General features: G+C 44.6%; 1 protein-coding gene and 1 non-coding gene across 45 annotated transcripts in view; both read left to right on the forward strand.

Annotated features, from left to right (window-relative positions):
* Window positions 1-22,273, forward strand: part of SFI1 (SFI1 centrin binding protein) — a 95,645-nt gene that overhangs the window by 1,257 nt on the left and 72,115 nt on the right. For 18 of the 44 annotated variants that reach the window (XR_015144795.1, XR_015144790.1, XR_015144791.1 and 15 more), the window contains exons 1-4: window positions 5,456-5,595; window positions 7,370-7,499; window positions 16,932-17,105; window positions 18,564-18,635. Coding sequence is in view for 29 of the 44 variants with exons in the window: in XM_086348866.1 (XP_086204992.1) it covers window positions 7,402-7,499; window positions 16,932-17,105; window positions 18,564-18,635 (344 nt within the window). In the remaining 15 variants the exon portion in view is untranslated. Of the gene's footprint in view, window positions 1-4,970; window positions 5,262-5,413; window positions 5,761-7,369; window positions 7,500-16,931; window positions 17,106-18,563; window positions 18,636-22,273 lie in introns of those variants that run through there. The other 26 variants (XR_015144792.1, XR_015144793.1, XM_086348901.1 and 23 more) reach the window with 17 other exon arrangements.
* On the forward strand, window positions 20,485-20,589 carry LOC147355788 (small nucleolar RNA U13). The gene has a single exon (XR_015144929.1). It is a non-coding gene; the product is annotated as a small nucleolar RNA U13 (small nucleolar RNA).

Genomic DNA, 22,273 nt, shown 5'->3' on the forward strand with positions numbered 1-22,273 from the left:
GGCTGCTGCGTTTGCAGGATCCGTTCTAGGCGGAGAACCCTGGGGCTTCGGCAGCGGGATTCTGTGTTAGGCGAACCTGGGGGCTTGGAGCCTTCCGGAGTGTGTTCGAACCTCGACTTTTTTTTTTTTAACTGGTGGTGTGATGTTGGGCAAAGCTCTGACTGAGTTCCGCTCTTCTTACTGTAAATGATGTATGTGTGTGAGGAATAAGCGAGATTACACGTTGCCGTGTTAAAACTGCCACGGTTGCTTCTGAATGAGCTACGGGCGACTGACACATTCATTGAAATGTTCTTTCCCGCCCCGTAACCTGAATCTTTCCTTAGTCTGCACGGGAAGGGCAAGTGCAAGAGCTTTTGGCTGAAAATGAGATTGCAGATGTCAAGCGCTTAGTACGTAGTGCTGGAACCGGCAGACAGGGCCACAGAGAGGCAAAAATATCAGTATGATTCCCCTCATCTGTGAGCAATGAGAGTAACTGCCGTGCTGGGAGGAAAGGTTTAACGGAGATCGCGTGTGAGCCTGGTCTGCAGGAATTTCACGAGCTCGTTTCTGCCTCGTGGGACCGTGAAATGATACGTGACTGTGGAGGGAAACGTAATTTTTCTCGTGGAAGGATAGCGAAATCTACATATCTTTCAGTGAGCCTGCTTTCTTTAAGCTTCAGTTGTGAAATCAGCCCATTGGGCAGTGACTGAGCTCTTGAGTTCCCGTCCTGAGTCTTAGCAGAGAAAACAATTATGAAAACTTTTTATTTTTGTCTATTGGGTAAAATGTGTTTTTTTACAGTCTTCTATCCGCAAGCCACTATGGAGAAGTGGAGCAGGCCTTTTTTTTTTTTTTTTTTGAAGCTCTTAAATCCTGACCCTCACAGTGTGAAACCATAGTTACTTTACCTTTGGAACCTGTTTACCCATCTATCAAAAAGAAATAGCAGTACCTACTTTTCAGGCTTGTAGTGGGAATTAGAGATAACATTAAAAACACTCTTCTGGTTATCTTTTGCTGTTTAACAAACAATCCCAGAATTCAGTGGCTTAAACCAACATTTACACCAAATCTGCAATTTGGGGTGGTTCTAGCTGGGACAGCTGGTCTCTACTCCCTTCGGCTTCAGCTGTAAGGTTGGGCACTGCTACTGCTGCTGCTAAGTCGCTTCAGTCCTATCCAACTCTCTGCGACCCCATAGACGGCAGCCCACCAGGCTCCCCGTCCCTGGGATTCTCCAGGCAAGAACATTGGAGTGGGTTGCCATTTCTTTCTCCAATGCATGAAAGTGAAAAGTGAAAGTGAAGTCGCTCAGTCGTGTCCAACTCTTAGCGACCCCATGGACTGCAGCCTACCAGGCTCCTCCGTCCATGGGATTTTCGAGGCAAGAGTACTGGAGTGAGTTGCCATTGCCTTCTCCGAGGTTGGGCACTAGGAACATCAAATGGCTCACTAACGTGGTTGACGTGGTTGGTGGTGGCTGTCAGCTGGAACCAATGAAGCTATTGGCTCTAACACTTAACACCTGGTCTCTTGCGTGGCCTGAGCTCCCTCACACTACTGGCTAGATTCCCAGAGCAAATGTCCAGGTAGGAGAGGGCCAGACAGTCGTAAACTGTCTAGCCTAGCTTCCAAGTCACTCATTGTATGTTCTGCCCCATACCAGTCTTTTTTTTTTTAAGTTTTTTGATGTGGACTGTTTTTAAAGGCTTCATTGACTTTGTTACAGTATTGCTTCCCTTTTATATATATATATATATATATATATATGTTTTTTTTTTAGCCAAGAGGCATGTGAGATCTTAGCTCCACAACCAGGGATTGAACCACTAACCTCTGCATTGGAAGGCAAAGTAGTAACCACTGGACAACCAGAGACGTCCCCACATCCCACATTCTAGTCTTTAGATAGGAGTCACTAAGCCAGGCCTGTATTTAAGGGAAGAGGACTTAGACTACACCTTTATATAGGAAGAGTGTCACAGAATTTGCAGGCATATTACAAGTCATATATGAAATGTGCTCCAGGCACGGTAGCTATTATGCTAGAGGCCTGGCCCTCTGATCTATCCTAGTGAGAATGTACTCTTCCTCCGCCAGGCTCTTCTTTAATGTATTGTAGAATCTTGTTCAATTTACTTTTTACCTCTCAGAGCCTTAATTTATCCTTATTAAAGGAGACAATTATTACCTAGGAATAAAGGCAATCTTTTACTAAAGGAGAGCCATCTGTGAGCTCCTTTCACCTGTCATGTAAAGCTGCTGCTGCTAAGTCGCTTTAGTCCGACTCTGTGCGACCCCAAAGACGGCAGCCCACCAGGCTCCCCCGTCCCTGGGATTCTCCAGGCAAGAACACTGGAGTGGGTTGCCATTTCCTTCTCCAATGCATGAAAGTGAAAAGTGAAAGTGAAGTCGCTCAGTCGTGTCTGACTCCTAGCGACCCCATGGACTGCAGCCTACCAGGCTCCTCCATCCATGGGATTTTCCAGGCAAGAGTACTGGAGTGGGGTGCCATTGCCTTCTCCGCCCGTAAAGCTAGATGCTTGCAAATCTTTGTTTCATTGTAGCTTTTGAATGCTATTCTCTTTGGCAGAAATGATAATTTGTAATTCCAAATGCCTCCTTTACAACTAAAATGAATTTTCAAGCATCAGTATGGGAAATCCCTTTGAGAGAGTAAGAAAGAGATAAATGATTTATTCTACTTATAGATTATTTGTAAAATCTTGGTTTAGGTTCAAATTCTTGTTTTATAGTCCGTTGGGGAAATGAGCAGTTCAAGAACAGCACAAAAGCAAATGGAAATTAGAAACCTAGAAATTTTGAGAGCAGCTTCAACTCATAAAGTTGGGATTACATCTCCACTGCTCTCCACCTTTCTAAATGGGCTTTTTCCTAATCAGCTTTTCTGTCTCCAAGGGTACTCCCCAGTTCCAAGAAAATAGGATTTGAACAGTTTCACAGCTGTGGCATCATGTACTCAAGGATTCAGTTCAGTTGCTCAGTCATGTCCGACTCTTTGCAACCCCATGGACTGCAGCATGCCAGGCCTCCCTGTCCATCACCAACTCCTGGAGCCTACTCAAACTCATGTCCATTGAGTCGGTGATGCCATCCAACCATCTCATCCTCTGTCGTCCCCTTCTCCTCTCACCTTCAATCTTTTCCAGCATCAGGGTCTCTTCAAATGAGTCAGCTCTCTGCATCAGGTGACCAAAGTATTGGAGTTTCAGCTTCAACATCAGTCCTTCCAATGAACATTCAGGACTGCTTTCCTTTAGGGTGGACTGGTTGATCTCCTTGCAGTCCAAGGGACTCTCAAGAGTCTTCTCCAACACCACAGTTCAAAAGCATCAATTCTTCAGCGCTCAGCTTTCTTCACAGTCCAACTCTCACATCCATACATGACCACTGGAAAAACCATAGCCTTGACTAGACGGACCTTTGTTGGCAAAGTAATGTCTCTGCTTTTCAATATGCTATCTAGGTTGGTCATAGCTTTTCTTCCAAGGAGTAAGCGTCTTTTTATTTCATGGCTGCAGTCACCATCTGCAGTGATTTTGTAGTACTCGGGGATTACAAAGGCATTATTAAGGGACTTCTGGAAGACCATACAGCAAGTTATTTGCAGAGCCTAAACCCTTCCTGGAGAAGGCAGTGGCACCCCACTCCAGTATTCTTGCCTGGAAAATCCCATGGACAGAGGAGCCTGGTAGGCTGCAGTCCATGGGGTCGCTAGGAGTCAGATACGACTGAGCAACTTCACTTTCACTTTTCACTTTCATGCATTGGAGAAGGAAATGGCAACCCACTCCAGTGTTCTTGCCTGGAGAATCCCAGGGACAGGGGAGGCTGGTGGGCTGCCATCCATTGGGTGGCACAGAGTTGGACACGACTGAAGCAACTTAGCAGCAGCAGCAGCAGCAGCAGCAGCAACAAACCCTTCCTGGCACCTTACATCTTTGACTTTATATATGCAAAGTACTTAAAAGAGTCTGACACCACCAAGTGCTGTTGCACTATCTCTTGTTATTCTGATTAATCCTTCCCAAGAGGACTAATTATTTTATTATAATTCAAATAGAAATGGCTTTAATTCCTTCATAAATCAGTCAAAACCAACGGTGGTAAATGCATATGAAAAAATATTAGTAAATCATTTAAAAAGCATACTTACTGATTTATCTTCCTGGATAGTTGTAATTTGTATAAACATTATTTACATAAATATTTATACTTATAAAAGTAACTTTACAGTAAGTAAATACTAGTTACCATGTTAATTAAGATTTTTGAAAGTCACTAAATTATTTTAAAAAGTACTTGGCCACATCAGATAAAAAGATTTTCCCGTGTCCCGCTAAAGTGGACCTTCTCCTTTTAAACACTTTTAATTACAAAAACTGACATAAGTAGAAAATAGAGCAAAAATGCAAATTACCTGTGATTCTAATCCCAAAGCACTCAACTTATTTTTCCTCATGTTTTTAACGTAACATGTCTCAAGTATTTATATTCATAATGCTAGCCTTTGTTTTTCGCGCTCCACCAGAAATCTCAGGTGCTTTAAATGTTTTACAAAACACAGAAGGAAAGGATTCAAAAATGCCCTACCTTAATGACCTATAATGAAAAAGAATCTGAAAATATATACCTGAATCATTTCTCTGTACACCTGACACTATTAACACTGTAAATAAACTATTCTTCAATTAAAAAATAATGCCCTACCTAACGTCTCCCATCCCCATGTTAAAAAGATAATGAGTGGGCCGAAATTTTAAAATTAACGGCTGTTTATGGGATACTAATAATTAATGCTTGTTAGTTACGTTTTAAAAGTAATGGTTAAGAGACGATATCAACCTGGGATAATCTCAATTCCCCGGCTGGGCAACCATGTGCCCTCACCCACGCAGTCCTCGCTGACAATCTCCCCACTGCACGCACGCGCGCGCTTCGGTACCGGCTCACTGCTCCCCGGGAACCGTGGAACAGTGCCGCCCATCACGCGCGAGGCCGGAGGTGGCTGAAGGACGACCTCGGTCCCCCCCCCCGCCGGCCTCCACGCAGGAGCTTCGCTCATCTCTAGTGCCTGCCCCGCGAAGTGTAACTCGGGAATCCACTCAAAACAGGTTCAAACCAACATTGATGTCGTAAAGCAAGTGAAACAGCTCCCACCGCTCCTGTCCAAAAGCGGTAGAAAGCTGAGCTCTGAGAGAAGCGAGCAAGCCACAGAGGCACCGAGGCCTCCGTGGGGCCGCCCGAGGCAGGTGCGTCTCTCCACGCACCTCACGGCTAACTCGCATTTCGGATGCTGAGAGGTGGCGTTGGCGGGTGGGGGTGGGCGCGTCCTCTGCCGCACTGAGGCTGCGCGAACTCCGGGTCCCGGGCGGGGCGTCCCTCACGCACGCAGTGTTGCCGTGGAGACGGGGGGCGGGGCCGGCGCGAGACTTGCGTCCTGAGGCGCGGGAAGCGAGGCGGTGGCGGGCACGGGCCGCGACGGCCCGAGGGGTTGGGGCCGTATCTCCCGAGACTTGTCTGAGGCGGGAAGGCTCGGCCTCTGCGGCCGGAGCCTAGAGGCGAGCGCACGTCCCTCCGAGCCAGGTCGGTGACTACTCTGTGGGCGCGTCCGCTTCCTCCTCCTCTGGAAGTGCAGGTGATGCTGCCTCCCCGAAGGGCTGAAGTGGGAGAGAGTAGGCGAGTGGAAAGGGCGCGCAGGACGGCGCCCGGCGTCGTCGCTTCTCGCCCCGCGTCCTCCTCGCGCGTCAGGTGAACCCGGGCGGGTACGAGTGCCGCGTCGGTGCTGGGCTCATTGGTGCGCGCGAATTCGAATTCCCTGCTGTGTGGCCGAGCTAACAGGGAGAGTTTGCAGAACTTAGGGGCCACACCAGAGCCCCGAGGGCCAATTGGGCGAACACCCGCAAGTGGGAGATTAGTGCTTTTTTTTTTTTAGTTCAAACTAATTTACTTGTTTATTTTTGTTTGCACTGAGTCTTCGTTGCAGCGCTCGAGCTTTCTATGGTTGCCTGGTGGCATGTGGTATCTTAGTTCCCTGGCCAGGGATGGAACCCAGGTCCTCTGCATTGGGACGCTGATTCTTAACCACTGGACCACCAGGGAAGCCTCGTGGTGCTGTTTTTATCTGATGGGAGGCAGTTCAGGTTTATTGTTAGCCTCTGGATTATAGTAAATATTTGTTGAGCGAATGGTGTTAGGTCCCTGTGTACCAGCCCCAGCTGTACCACTTAGTGATGATGTGGGCCCTTCATCTATAAAATGAAGATGGTTACCATCTGCTGAGGTGGTTGTGTTAAAGCAACTAGTTAATGAAACGTGCTCAGTATTGATACTGTACCTGGGACAGAGTACCCGCTCCATGAATGCTATTTTGACTCTAATCTAGACTTTCTAGGTGGCATGGTACCCACCTAAGTGCCATAGAAGCATAAGGCTTGGAGGTCTCATGGAAGGCTTCCTGGAAGAAGTAGTTGAAATTTATTCTGCAACATGGCATATAAATTTAGGTATTTCCTTGCTTTGCTTTAGCAAGATCTCATTTCTCAGTTATTGTTAGAAGCTGCAGAATACTGTAGAAACTTCTTTAAGTTACTCTTAGATTTGCATTTTTCAAATTAACATGTGTATTAAAAAATTAGTATTGGGACTTTCCTGGCAGTCCAGTGGTTAAGATTCTGAGTTTCCAGTTTCCGGGGTGCAGGTTCCATCCTCCCTGGCCCAGGAACTAAGATCCCATATGCCGCCTGGCAGGGCCAAAAGAAAATTAATATTGAAAGCTTATATTAGAAAATAGTCTCCAGGTTGCAGTTCCAGTTTCCATTCTTCTAACTGTTCTTCCTCATGTTACTTGTAAATTGGAAGTAAATAACCTTATAGGTGATATTTTTTGATTTGTTAAATTTACACCTTGTGTCAACCATTATTCATGGGAAATAAGTACTTAGCTCAGTTTTTCTTTCCTCATCCCATCAACGTGGTTATGTGGTAATTTGTTGTTAATAGTGTTTACGTTAAATAACAAATATTCACTGTTGAACCAAATGTATGTGCCTGTGCACGCCCTCAGTTGCTCAGTTGTATCTGACTCTTTGCAACTCTGTGGACTGTAGCTTGACAGGCTCCTCTGTCCATGGAATTTTCCAGGCCAGAGTACTGGAGTGAGTTGCCATTTCCTTCTCCAGGGGATCTTCCCAACCTAGGGATGCAACCCAAGTCTCCTGCGTTGGCAGGCGGATTCTTTACCACTGGGCCATCTGGGAAGGCGCATGCTGAACCAAGTGGACTATTGCAACTCTTCCTCTCTTGTATATCATCATTTTTTCTGAGAATTAATGCTTGTCTTATTTTCTTATTTTCCTAGTATTCCATGCACAGATCACTAATTTTTGATTCATGAAGAATCTGCTTACTGAAAAGTGTGCATCAAGCCACTGGTTGAATTTTCAGCAAAAAAAGATTAAGCAGAGAATGGAGAGGAAGGTTGACTCCAGGTGAGTGATGAGACTTGACAAAAAAGATAACTGAAATTATGGCTTATTTAAAAGCTTGTAAATATTTTTTGTGTGAAAATAATAAATTCTTAAAATGTAGTTTTTTCCTAAAATCAGGAGTAGTGAGTAACAGTTTTTTGTTGATATTTTGGGTCTCTCATCTAGGGTATAGAGTATAATGCACATTTTGTACTTTATGTTACAGTCAGAATCCATTTTGGGTGTGTGGAGATATCCATCATTAAAATTCTTACTTTGAGCAGAAATAAGGATGATATTCCTGAGAAGTTATATTGAGGCTGGCTTTCTCCTTCTCCTCCTTTGGATCGTGGCTGCTTTCAGCCTGCACTAAGGTTCTTTTGATTGAAAATAAGAGACTTCAGTTCTGGCTAGCCAAGGAAAAAGGGAATTTACAAGAAAGAGACTACAATTTACTAACAAATCTCAGATTCATAGTGGTGACTTGCACCTGGCCCTTCATGAGTATCCTGCCCCTTAAGACAGAGGGACTGGTTCAGGGCTGGGCATGTGACTGCATGGGGCCAATCAGAGGTTTTCCTCTAAAGCTGGGACAGGCTTTGAAGAGTGAGACCCACCTGGTGCTGAGGTTATAGTGGCAGCTGCTGCAGTCTGCATGTTGCAAAGGCTGGGACCCTGTACGCAGGTCAGCACACTGAGAGAAGCAGGAAGAGTTGGCAATTTGAGCCGCCAGTTCTAGTCTTAAGGCTCATGTTCAGACTTCGGAAGTATGTGAGCTAGGGATTTACCTCTTTGTGCTGGCTATCTTCAGTATAACCCAGGGCTTTCCACTGAATTTGACCCAGTGAGGTCCTGGTAGAAGATAGTGAGGAGAGAGAGAGGAAAGTGAGGCCAGACTGTTTATCCCCTTGGCTCCCTCCCTGCAAGATGCCTTTTGGCTTCAGTCTTTCCCAGCATCATAGTCTTTACCAATGAGTTGGCTCTTCGCATGAGGTGGCCAAACTATTGGAGCTTCAGCATCAGTTCTTCCAATGAATATTCAGGGTTGATTTCCTTTAAGATTGATTGGTTTGATTTCCTTGCAGTGCAAGGGATTCTTAAGAGTCTTTTCCAGCACCACAATTCAAAAGCATCAATTCGTTGGCACTCAGCCTTCTTTATGGTCCAGTACTCACATCCGTACATGACTGCTGGAAAAACCATAGCTTTGACTATATGGACCTTGGTTGGCAAAGTGATGTCTCTGCTTTTTAATACACTGTCTGGGCTCGTTATAGCTTTCCTTCCAAGGAGCAAGCAACCTTGCATCCTAACTAACATGCAGAAGGTTTTTGTTTATTTATTTGGCTATGCTGGGTCTTAGTTGCAGCATGTAGGATCCAAGTCCCTTACCAGGGATTGAACTTGGGCCCCCTGCATTGGTAGCACAGAGTCTTAGCCACTGAACCACCAGGGAAATCCCCATACAGAAGTTTCTTTCTTTCTTTTTTTTTTAAATAGAATCTACTAGGTCTTGGGCAAGGTGGAAGCGAGCGTAGCTGGAGAGACCTATTCAGTAGCGTTTGGTCCCTTCCTCCTGAGTAGTGCCATCTTTGTACTTCAGCCCCCATGTCCTGTACAGACTGTGTCTCAGCTCAAAATTCAGTTCTAGGAGAATGAATCTGGTTGGTCCAACGTAAGTCAAATTTCTCCCCCTGCTCTAATCAAGTTTTTCTTGGAGTAGGGTCATGGAGCTCCCAGCACAGCTTCTGAGGTCCTACCCCTGCTGATCCCACAGCTTTTGAGGGATCCATCCTCAAAAGCTGAATCCATGCCCTGACAGTGTTTAGCAGTGATCCGTAGAGAGCTTGTCAGGCCTGCCTGCCTTTAGCTTCTGAAACAAATTAACCATGGCCTTAAATTGAAACTCTGTTTCCTCAAATAGTCTGCAGCTTTAGGATGGGAAGCTTTGATAGGAGAATCGATTCCCTAGGTATTCTGCTGTAAAGCAGTCTGAGATCCACCGTGTGAGTCCTGCAGGACTCCTTGATGTTCCTTTACTCTCCTTGAACGTCTACACTGCTCATACCTCGTATTCACACCAGCTCTTTCCAGTTCCCAACTCCCGACTAGTTTCTACTCATACTTCCAAACTCAGGTCCAGTATCGTCTCTAGGAAGCCTCTTCCCACCCTGTTCCCCCTCCCCCCCAGTGTGGATGAGGCACCCAGTGTGGGTGTTCCCATAACACACTAAGTTTACCTTTTTCGTGGCATTTAATGATTGGTATTCTCATTGTCGTCTTGATACACCATTAACTCTTGAGAAACTCTTAAGTGTCCAGTAAACTTTCTCTGAGTGAATAAAAAGTGTATGTGTATGTGTGCGAATATACATGTATAGCATACACAGATACACACCTCTTTAGTATCTGAAGCCTTTGTGGATCTGTTGTTTCTGTTACCTTACGCGGAGTCGAGCTTCTTTGTGTGCTGGACCCGGTACATTACAGGACTGTCTCTAGGTTTATGAAGGTGCCTTCCTTCCTAAAGGGTTTGCTTTTCCCTTTGTTATTCTCCTTGGTGTATTACTATTCCACAGTCGCCTTAAACCAGTTGTAAGGCTTATGATTCCCTGACCCTCTTAGAACCCAGAGTGTAAATTCTCACAAGGCTGTAGAACTTCTGATTCACCCACACCCTCAATTTAGAGAATGGGCCCTGAGTCTTTTGGAGATGGGCTTGTGCTTTCTAAACTGATGTACCTGTCAGCATGCCAATTACTTCCATTCATTTCAGTGCATGAAGTACCAGTTAATTTGTTTACAATGAGAAATAACTAGGGAAACCAGCAGTGTATGCCTACCTGCTGCAGGAAGCCATATTATATTCTGAAGTTTTCTTAGGAAGTTTGAAATCACAGTGTGGGAACATAGTTGATACATCACCTCCAGGATGAGTGCAGAGTATTCAAATCTGACTGTGTCACCCCTCCCTACTTAGAACTTTCCAGTGACTCTTGTTGCCTTTGGGCTCCAGTCCATGCTCCTTTACTTGGCCTTCAAGGCGTCTCCACAGACCGTTTTCTAGCCTCATTTCTCACCACTCTATGCCTCATACTCTGTTTGCAGCTGTCCAGCTCTGTTGTTTGGGTCAGGTTCAAGAAATCCAGAGTTGTTGTTATTGTTTAGTTGCTGAGTCGTGTCCAACTCTTTGCAACCCCATGGACTGTTGCCCACCAGGTTTCTCTGTCCATGGGATTCTCCAGGGAAGAATACTGGATCAGATTGCCATTTCCTTCTCCAGGAGATCTTCCTGACCCAGGGATTGAACCTATGTCTCCTGCATTGGCAGGTTGATTCTTTACCCTGAGCCACCTGGGAAGCCCGAAATCCAAAGTAATGGATGCTAAACAAGATGGAAGTGATTTTCCTTTCACACATAGGAAGTCTGGAGGCAGGTGGTTACGATGATTATGTTCAGTAAGGTTCTTATGGACCCAGGACCTTACCCCGTCCGCACCGCCATCTCTGAAAGGTCCTCATCCTTCTGGTTCAAGCGTGCAGCCATTCCGAGCAGCAGGTAGGAGCAAGATAGGAAGACAAAGTGTACATTGGCTGGCCCTTAAGGCAGATCGTAGGAACCTGCCACCTGATGAGCCCCTATACATCCTCTTAGAACTTAATTTTAGAAGGTAGGAGTAGGGGAGCCTCAGAAATGTAGCCCTTATTCTGGGCAGCCATGTGTGCAGCCAAGTAGAGGATAAATACTGGGAGCGTGTCAGTGTCCTATGCTTGCTGTAAGCTGTCGATATTCTTGTTTTCTGATTGTAAGACATGAGAAACACACTGAATACACATTTGTCTTTGTAGCATATTAAAAAACTGAGAAATTACTTTGCTGACAAAGGTCCACATAGTCAAAGCTATGGTTTTTCCAGTAGTCATGTATGGATTTGAGGGTTGGACCATAAAGAAGGCTGAGCATCGAAGAATTGCTGCTTTTGGTGATATTGGAGAAGACTCTTGAGAGTCCCTTGGACTGCAAGGAGATCAAACCAGTCATTCCTAAAGGAAATCAACCCTGAATATTCATTGGAAGGACTGATTCTGAAGCTCCAATACATTGACCACTTGATGCAAAGAGCTGACTCATTAGAAAAGACCCTGATGCTGGGAAAGACTGAAGGCAGGAGGAGAAGGGGGCCACAGAGGATGAGATGGTTGGATGGCACCACTGACTCAATGCACATGAGTTTGAGCAGCTCCAGGAGATGTTGAAGGACAGGGAAGCCTGGCGTGCTGCAGTCCATGGGGTTGAAGAGTGTTGGACACGACTGAGTGAACGACAGCAAGCCCCAGGCTGTACTGTGTTGCTGAGCGTATTACAGTAGGTGCTTGATACTGAGAGAATAAACGAACACTGCAGGGCGCACCTGCCAAGTAAATAGTTAAATGAATTGGTCAGGGCATGCCTTCCCCTGGGCACTGTTTTGTTTTTTAAATTTTTCTTAATTTTAAAAAAGTCGAAAAAAGTCAAAGTATAGTTGATTTGCGGTGTGTGTGTTTCAGGTGTACAGCAAAGTGATCAAGTTACACATATGCATATGTTCTTTTTCATATTCTTTTCCATTGGAGGTTATTACAAGATACTGAATATAGTTCCCTGTGCTATATACAGTGGGTCCTTGTTTATTTTATAGTAGTGTGTATCTGTTACTCCCAAACTCGCAATTTATCCATTTCACTTCTGGTAACACCAAGTTTTCTGTATTTGTGAATCTGTTTCTGTTTTGTAAATAAGTTCATTTATATCATATTTTAGATTCCCCATGTGAGTGATATTGTATGATAATTTCTTTATCTGCCTCACTTCACTTAGTATGAGAATCTCCAGGTTCATCCATGTTGCTGCAAATGGCATTATTTCATTTTTTATGACTAATATTCCATTGTGTATATATGTACCACATCTTGTCTATCTATTCATCTGTCGATGGCCATTTAGGCTTCTTTCATGTCTTGGCTATTGTAAATATTGCTGCTTTGACCATTGGGGTACATGTATCTTTTTGAATTAGAGTTTTTGTCTTTTCTTCTTGTCCCTTTTGAATGAACATTTTCAGATTCTGTCTCCTCACTTCTATTTTTCTGTGTTTCTTGGCTAATCATCATCCTCCCATTGACTTTTTTTTTCAAAAAAGCAATTGTATTCCTGTGTTCTGAATTAAACCAGGCTCCTCCCTGTTCCTCATGATTGTTGGGTTTCTGGTATTGTTTTTGAAGTGCCTTCTGTTTCATCTTTCTTTCCTTCTGCCTTTCCTTTGTTCCATAAGTGAACACATTTTATATGTCTACCTACTGTGAGTGCCTGGCAGTGTGTTAGGGGCTGAGTATATATTAGCAGATAAAAGTGGTTCCTTTCATCATGAGGCCTTGTGATGGGAAACAGGCATATATGTATGGAGACAAATCTGTGGCTTCAGTTTGTGATCTCTTCCTTTCGGTGTTAGAATAGCTTAGATTTCTGGGGCTACTTCACTTACACCAGAGTTGGTATCCTTATGATCTTTAAACTTACAGAGCTGCAAATAGTTCATTGCTGCTTGACTCACTAGCTGGTGAGGGGGAGCCCAGAGTCTGATGAAAGGAGAGAGCAGTGGTCAGGGATGACTTCAGGCGTGGGCCTCCCCGTCTGATGACCTGTTTATGACGTAACAGGACTTCAGAAGGGCACTGACCTAGCACTTTTTCCGTCAGTTTGCTGTTTCATAAGCTCTTAACATTTTTAGAGCCTCTTTTATTTTTATGGTAAAAGGAGTGGGATGAAAGCCTCATTTTAAAATTTTTTGTTAATGTTTTATTTTGAAATAATTTCAAATTTAGAGAAACATTGCAAGATTGGGACAAAGAACTATATATCTTTCTCATCCCAGGTTTTCCTGTTGACATTTTTACCACATTCATCTGGTTCTGTCTCTCTCCTCCCCGCATCTCCGTCGTCTGTCTGTCTCCTCTCAGTGTTTTTGTGTCATTTATAGACACGTGCAGAGGGGCAAAGCATGTTAGTCCCTGATACACATGCTTCTGGCTGGACTCAAACACGGCCACGCTCTGCCTTCTCGTTTCAGCTCATACTGTAGGTGAGGACCCTTCTCCAGTCTGTGTACTGCCATCTTTTCACAGTTTGTGCTTTCTGTTGACAGTTTTGCTGTTTAAAGTGGCCCCTAATCAGAGCACTGAAGTTCTGTCCAGTGTTCCTTGGTACAGGAAGACTGTGATGTACCTTAGGAAGAAAATGTAGGGGACTTCTTTGGCGGTTCAGAGGTTAAGACTCCACTCTCTCAGTGCTGGGGGTGCGGGTTCAATCCCTGGTTGGGAAACTAAGATCCGCATGCCTTGTTTGTTGTCCATTTGCTCAGTCATGTCCGACTCTTCGCGACCCTATGGACAGCAGCACGCCAGGCTTCCCTGTCTTTCACCATCTCCTTGAGTTTGCTCAAACTCATGTCCGTTGAATCGGTGATGCCATCCATCCATCTCATCCTCTTGTCGTCCCCTTCTCCTCCTGCCTTCAGTCTTTGCCAGGATCAGGGTCTTTGAGATGTGGCCTTGAGATCAGGCCTTGAGACGAGGCCAAAAATAAAAAAGAAAGTGTAGGCCTTCCTGGTGGCCCAGTGGTTAAGAATCTGCCTGCCAGTGCAGGGACCACGGATTCGATCCTAGTCTGGGAAGATTCCACGTGTCACGGGGCGACTAAGCCCGTGCGCCCCAGCTACTGAGTCCACGCTCTAGAGCCCGTGCTCCATAATAAGAGAAACCCCTGCTAGGAGAAGCCTGTGCACTGCAGTGAAGAGGAGCCACTGCTGGCTGCCACTAGAGAAAGCCCATGCACAGCAGTGAAGACCCAGCACAGCCGGAAATAATTTTTTAAAAAAGTGTATGTTAGATGCACTTTGTCCAAGCATGAGTTACAGGGCTGTTGGCTGTGAGTTCAATGCTAAAGACTCTCCATATGTATTAAGTATGGTGTCTTTAAACACAGGCACACAGAAAACAAGGCTCCGTATTGATTAGTTGATGATATTTTTTTGGCGTGCAGGATCTTAGTTCCATTACCAGGGATCAAACCTACGCCCCCTGCAGTGGCAACGTGGAGCCTTGACCACTAGACTGCCAGGGAAGTCCCCATGAGAATGCTTTTAAAGACTGGCAGGAAGCTAACTATGTGTTCTCCTGTAGGGACAGTGGTTCGGTATATTCACTAGCTCAGCGCTTATGGTGGCTTTATAGAACTTACCACAAACAATGAGAATCAAACTATGTGTTTCCTCCCTCCCCTGGGCCCTTTGTGAGTAAACTGAAGTCAGTTGTCCCCAAAATGATATTTATAGCAGAAAGAAAACAACAAAATGTAAGAAAAACTTCCCTTTTCATTTTGTCTTTTTAATATTGATTCATTTATTTGGCTCTGCTGGGTCTTAGTTGCAGCATGTGGAATCTAACTCCCTGACCAGGGTCTGAACCTGGGCCCCCTGCATTAGGAGCACAGTCTTAGCCACTGGACCACCAGGGAAGTCCCTCATTTTGTCTTTTTAGTCCCCTTTAATTTGGAAATATTTCTCAATATTTCCTTATCTTCCATGACCTAACATTTTTGAAGAGTTTAGCTTACCTTTTATGCATATATTTGAATTTGTTCAGTGTTTCTTCATGATGAATTCAAGTTATGTATTTTTGGCAAGAATTTCACAGAAATGATGCTGTGTTCTCAGTACGTCAATATCAGGAGATTTGGTCCTATTACCATTGATGTTAACTTTTATCACTTGGTATAGATAATATCTGTCAGGTTTCTCCACTATAAAGAAGTGAATAAGTGTTTTATGGGGAGATACGTTGAAACTACATTAATAGCCTATTTCTCATCAGACTGGCACCCACTTGTTTTTACATCCATTGATGATTCTTAGCTGAGTCAGTTATTCCTGTGATGGTTCTTAAAAGTTTATTAGTTGTATTCTACTGCAGAGTAGAGCTTCCCATTTTTCTTCATCTATTTATTTACTCATTTACTTACTTCAGTATGGATTTGTGGATTCCTGTTTTATTCAGTGGGTTTTAGTCTGTTACTGCCAAAATTGTCCCAGATTTGGCCAGTGGGAGCCCTTTTCGGCTGGTTCCTGTGTCCTTTCGACATTCTCCTGTCATTCTTTGAACATTTCTTTACTGTCTGATCCAGTAAGATAGTGCAGCTTGTCTTGTATTTTTCTTGTCTCAGACCTGAAAGTCAGCCGTATTTCCAGGCACTGCCACTTCCTCTTAGTAGGCAGTGACATTTTAGAACAGTATTTGAGCTCTACGTTTGCTCATTCCTGGTGGGATGTTGTTGCCACCAGATATTTCCTGCAGGCAGATCTCTGACACGTGTTTTTGAAAATCATGCTGCTGCTGCTGCTGCTAAGTCGCTTTAGTCGTGTCCGACTCTGTGTGACCCCGTAGACGGCAGCCCACCAGGCTCCCCTGTCCCTGGGATTCTCCAGGCAACAACACTGGAGTGGGTTGCCATTTCCTTCTCCAATGCATGAAAGTGAAAAGTGAAAGGGAAGTCGCTCAGTCGTGTCCGACTCTTCGCGACCCCATGGACTGCAGCCTTCCAGGCTCCTCTGTCCATGGGATTTTCCAGAATCATGAGTTCATACCAATAAGAAAATCTCTTAATGTTTCTAAAATGGGATTAAAAGTCATAAATTTAGTGTTTGGTCAAGGTGTGTAGTTTCACATTGATGTAAAAGTCACATAACCTGGAAATCATTCCTAGTTGTTTCTGCATGAAGAAACCTATTTCTAACTTGAAAATGATTCCCCTTAAATGACACGTTAAAGAAGTATGTGTTAGGACTGAGGTCTCCAAGGTGCCCTGCAGCTCTGTAGCTTCTGCCTAGAGCTGATCTAGTAGTGCCCACCTCCAGATGGGGTGGGCATTTCTTTTTTTTTTTTGTTTATTTTAATAATTTTATTTATTTTTTGGCTGCACTGGGTCTTTGTTGATGCACACGAGCTTTTCTGTAGTTGCTGTGAGTGAGGGCTATTCTGTAATTGCGGTGCAAAGCCTTCTCTTTGCAGTGGCCTCTCTTGTGAGGCACGGGCTCTAGGGTGCTTGGGCTTCAGTAGTTGTGGCTCCTGGGCTTTAGAGCACAACAGACTTAGTTGCTCTGCAGCATGTGAGATCTTCCCGGACCAGGGACCGAACCCATGTCTCCTGCATTGGCAGGCGGATTCTTTACCACTGAGGCCCCAGGGAAGCCTGGGGGGTGGGTGTTTTTGTCAGAGATTGGGCAGTTTATTGTCCTTGAAGTAGAGTTATTACCTTTCTGTCTCGATGAGCTTATCTTTTTAATTTCACTTGTATGTTTAAAGATATTTGCATCACGTGCAGAGATAATTTGGTTCTCTCCTTTTCTCCTCAAATTTGAGGTCTTTTAGGGACAGTGCAGTAAAGAAACCTTATTCTCCAAAGATACTGTCCACAAAGAAGCCCTCTGCATTCTCTGGGAGCCGGAGTGAGGTATCTAGGGCCAGTCACCCAGTGAAATACCATCCCTCACAGGCCCGGACCCGAAGGGGCCGGCTAAGAGAACTGCATGTCAGGTGAGCTTGCCAGGGGTTCCCTGCCTCAGGGACTTGGTCATTGTTCCCCCTTTTTGGTTAAAACAAGGGGGTGAGTCTTATTCTCTTATCTCAGTTAATTGGAGACCGCAATGCCTGTTCGCCATGACGGAATGTTCAGAATATTTGGGAATATGCAAATGTAAAAGCCATCATTGAGTGTTTTCATTCATGGTCTCCACTTGTGCCCCACAATGTGTAAGCTATAAAGAGTCTTCCAGAAAAAGTCTGAACGTGATCCAAGAAAATGATCATTTTCTGCTACTCTTGATTAGGTCTTTGAAAGGCATCCTTTTGTTTATTCAGCAAAAAGTTATCAGGTGCCTGCCTGGCCAGGTGTGGTGTTAGATGCTGAGCGTATAAGGTGAATATGACATTCCTAGTGCAAGAGCTCATGGAAGTGTAAAGTCAAGTAGGCTTGGCAGACAAGCCACAACAGTGAAGTGTGGTAAGTGCTGTGAGGAGGGCGGATGTGGTCCCCAGGCCCATGGGGCGAGAACAGTGCACTAGCCCGGCATTGCCAGCAGTGACTTCCTGGAGAGGTGGAGTTTAGCTGAGTCCTGAAGGATAAGTAAGATTAAGGCAGGTAAAGGGCAGGAGGAAGGAGAGTGTTCCAGGCTGAACCTGGAGGTTAACTGGCCAAGACACGCTCACCTTCCTGTGTGCTCCAGGTAGCGTGCTAGGGGTACTGTGAGCCACGGTCCCTGCTCTCAGGCTCAGAGTGCAGAGGGAATGATGGGCACCCTGTGAGCGGTTTCCTGGGATTCTGCATCATAACATTACTCTGGGGGCTGGAGCAGGGCTGAGAGTACCAAGCTCCTTGCTCTGTTTGGTTGGGGAGAGCCCAGGAAAGCTTCACATAGGAGTGAGCGTTGAAGATGAACCTTGTTGGGTAAGCGGGCATTTGCCAGGCCTTTGCCAGGTGTTTCGGGCAAGAAGAATGTGAAGAAAAGCACTAGCGTATACATCCTGTTCCTCAATTCTGAAGTCTTTATGGACAGAGTATATTAATAGTATTTTTAAAAAATAATCTGCTCAATTTTAGCTTTTAAAATCTGTCCCATCTTGTGCTATTTTTTAAAAATTTATATTAATGCAGAATAATTGGCTTTACAATATTGTGTTGGTTTCTGCCATATATCAACATGAATCAGCCACAGGTGTCCATATTATCACCTCCCTCTTGAACTTCCCTACGGCCTCCCACCCCATCCCATCCCACCCCTCTAGATTGTCACAGAGCCCCAGGCTGAGTTCCCTGTACCATACAGCAAATTCCCCTTTTTTCTGTCTGATGCAGGATTATCTATGATTCACCTTCGACTCACGCTAGCATCCCACCCCCTGAGACCATTAAATTTCCGTCTCCTTTCCAGAAAATTGATGATACAAACCAGATGGAGTTCTTAAATGTGTATGTCCTTTCTCTCCCTCTTTCAGATGCGTGGCCAGAAAGTACTTTCATTTGTGGATTCGCATGGCTTTTGGAAGAGTGTTTCCCTCTAAAGCCAGGTAGTATTAGCTCAGAACACCAGACTTCCCCTGAGTTTCATCCTGGGTTTCTGTTTTGCACGAAGCCCGTGTGTAACCTTCATCCTGGCGTGTGTTTCATTCCCCCTCTGCTCCTCCCCGGCCGCCAGGAGGGGAGGATGATATAATGGTAGCCTAACACTTACTAGTCTGACTGAATGAATGTTATAAAGGAACCACAAATAAACTAGGACAGCTAAGACCCTCTCGGGGAAGAAGTATTTGCCCTGGAGAAGCAAATGAGCTCTTTCAGGTCCCTGTTCAGAGTAACAGATTGACTTGGTCTGGGGCAGAACCTAGGGAAAAGTTGACGCTGTCAAGGGGCGTGAAATATAGTCAAGTGTAAGTCCCACAGCTTCAGTTTGTCTAGGCTGCCGCCTACTGCTGTGGGTGTTAGTGAAGATCATTATGGCTGCAGTGCCCAGAGTGGACCACACGGGGAAGACACTGGGGTCAGGACACTGCAGGAGGGGCCAGTGTAGGGAATGTTTCAGAGAACTGAGAACCATTGAGAATGTTGTTGTTGTTATTCTGTTGCTAAATCATGTCCAACTCTTTTTGACCTCGTGGACTGCAGCATACCAGGCTTCCCTGTCCTTCACTATCTCCCAGAGCTTGCTCAAACTCATGCCTGTTGTGTCGGTGATGCTATCCTTTGCATCTTGTCCTCTGTCGCCCCTGTCTCCTCCCACCTTCAATCTTTCCCAGCATCAGGGTCTTTTCTAACGAGTCAGCTCTTTGCTTCAGGTGACCAAAGTATTGGAGCTTCAGCTTCCGCATGACTCCTTCCAGTGAACATTCAGGGTTGATTTCCTTTAAGATTGACTGGTTTGATCTCCTTGCTGTTCAAGGGACTCTCAAGAGTCTTCTCCAGCACCACAGTTCAAAAACATCAATTCTTTGGCACTGAGTTGTCTTTATGGTCCGATTCTAACATCCATACATGACTACTGGAAAAACCATAACTTTGACAAGACAGACCTTTTTGGTAAAGTGATGTCTCTGCTTTTTAATATGCTGTCTAGGTTTGTCATAGCTTTTTTCCCAACGAGCAAGTGTCTTTTAATTTCATGGCTGCAGTCACCATCCGCAGTGATTTTGGAGCCCAAGAAAATGAAGTCTGCCACTGTTTCCATTTTTTTCTCCATCTGTTTGCCTTGAAGTGATGGGACCGGATGCTCTAATCTTTTTTTGTTGTTGTTGAATTTTAAGTCAGCTTTTTCACTCTCCTTTTACGCTTTCATCAAGAGGCTCTTTAGTTCCTCTTTGATTTCTTCCATTAGGGTGGGATAATCTGCATATCTGAGGTTCTTGATATTTCTCCCAGCCATCTTGATTTCAGCTTGTGATTCATCAGAGTACATCTATTTCACATGATGTACTCTACATATAAATTAAATAAGCAGGGTTACAGTATACAGCCTTGTTGTATTCCTTTCCCAATTTTTTTTTTAGATTAAAAAAAATTTATTTATTTTAATTGGAGGCTAATTGCTTTACAGTGTTGTGGTGGTTTTTGCCGTCCATTGACGTGAATCAGCCATGGGTATACATGTGTCCCCCCGTCCTGAACCCTCCTCCCACCTCCCTTACCATTCCATCCCTCTGGGTTGTCCCAGCACACCAGCTTTGAGTGCCCTGCTTCCTGCATCGAACTTGGACTGGTCATCTATTTCACATATGATAATATACATATTTCAGTGCTATTCTCTCAAATCACCCCACCCTCGCCTTCTCTCACAGAGTCCAAATGTCTGTTCTTTACACCTGTGTCTCTTGGTGTCTTTCATATAGGGTTGTCTTTACCATCTTTTAAATTCCATATATATAGATCCTTTTGTAGTTCATGAGCATGATGATTGGGTGTTCATGCTGCTGCATGACATGTGCCTCCCTGCAAACCTTGTTACAACACCGGCACATTACCCGTCTGACGTGTAAAAAAATAAATAAATAAATAAATAAATTCCATATATATATGTGTTAATATACTATATTGGTGTTTTTTTTCTGACTTACTTCACTCTGTATAATAGGCTCCAATTTCATCCACCTCATTAGAACTGACTCAAATGCATTCTTTTTTGTAGTTGAGTAATAGTCCATTGTGTATATGTACCACAGCTTTCTTATCCATTCATCTGCTGATGGACATCTAGGTTGCTTCCATGTCCTGGCTATTGTAAACAGTGCTGCGATGAACATTGGGGTACACGTGTCTCTCTCAATTCTGGTTTCCTCGGGTTGTATGCCCAGCAATGGGATTGCTGGGTCATAAGGCAGTTCTGTTTCCAGTTTTTTAAGGAATCTCCACGCTGTTCTCCATAGTGGCTGTACTAGTTTGCAGTCCCACCAACAGTGTAAGAGGGTTCCTTTTTCTCCACACCCTCTCCACATTTATTGTTTGTAGACTTTTTGATGGCAGCCATTCTGACCAGCGTGAGATGGTACCTCATTGTGGCTTTGATTTGCATTTGATAAGCAGTCAGTTGTTCCATGTAGGGTTCTAAATGTTACTTCTTGACCCACATGCAGGTTTCTCAGGAGGGAGGTAAGGTGGTCTGGTATTCCCATCTCTTTAAGAATCTTCAACAGTTTGTTGTGATCCACAGAGTCAAAGGCTTTAGCATAGGCAATGAAGTAGGTGTTTTTCTGGTATTCTCTTGCTTTTTCTATGACCCATCGGATGTTGGCAGTTTGATCTCTGATTCCTCTGCCTTTCTAAGTCCAGCTTGTACGTCTAGAAGTTCTTGGTTCACTGTTGAAGTGAACTATTGTTTTTACTTCAGTGAAATGAAGTGTACTGTTGAAGCCTAGCTTGAAGGATTTTGAGCATTACTTTGATAACGTGTGAAATTAGTGCAATTGTACAGTAGTTAGAACATTCTTTGGCATTTGGGATTGGAATAAAAACTGACCTTTTCCAGTCCTGTGGCCATTGCTGAGTTTTCCAAATTTGCTGGCATATTGAGTGCAGCACTTTCACAGCATCATCTTTTAGGATTTGAAATAGGTTAACTGGAATTCCATCACCTCCACTAGCTTTGTTCATAGTAATGCTTCCTAAGACCCACTTGACTTCACACTCCAGGGTGTCTGGCTTAAGGTGAGTGATGACACCATTCTGGTCATCCATGTCATTAAGACCTTTTTTGTACAGTTCTTCTGTGTATTCTTGCCACCTCTTCTTAATATCCTCTGTTTCCATTAGGTCCATGGTGTTTCCTGTCCTTTATTGTGCCCATCTTTGCATAAAGTGTTTCCTTGGTATCTCTAGTTTTCTTGAAGAGATTGCTAGTCTTTCCTGTTCTATAATGTGTTTTTAAAAGCTGGAATGTTACGGGTTCTCACCCCTTCCCCCTCTCCTTGCTATGCCTTCTCCTTTTTCTGACAGAATAGCTTTCCTGATCTGGAAAACCAAGGTCTCTTGATTCAGAGTCTCTCGAACAAATGCAGCTTTTGTCTGTGTTCTCTGAAATCTTTTCCCTGTATACCTGGTGGGAGGGCCCTGCTGTTCCCGTCTTCTCCCCGGGTCTTTACCAGTGAAGCTCCCGGGGTGGCCGCTCCTCCCAGCCCAGGGGTAAGGCATAGTCCACCTCTGCTCCTCCTCCTTCCCTTGG

Source organism: Bos grunniens, chromosome 17 (assembly GCF_055505025.1).
Source record: "Bos grunniens cultivar Pamir isolate PY7600 chromosome 17, Bosgru_T2T1.0, whole genome shotgun sequence".
In the NCBI taxonomy this organism is placed as follows: domain Eukaryota; kingdom Metazoa; phylum Chordata; class Mammalia; order Artiodactyla; family Bovidae; genus Bos; species Bos grunniens.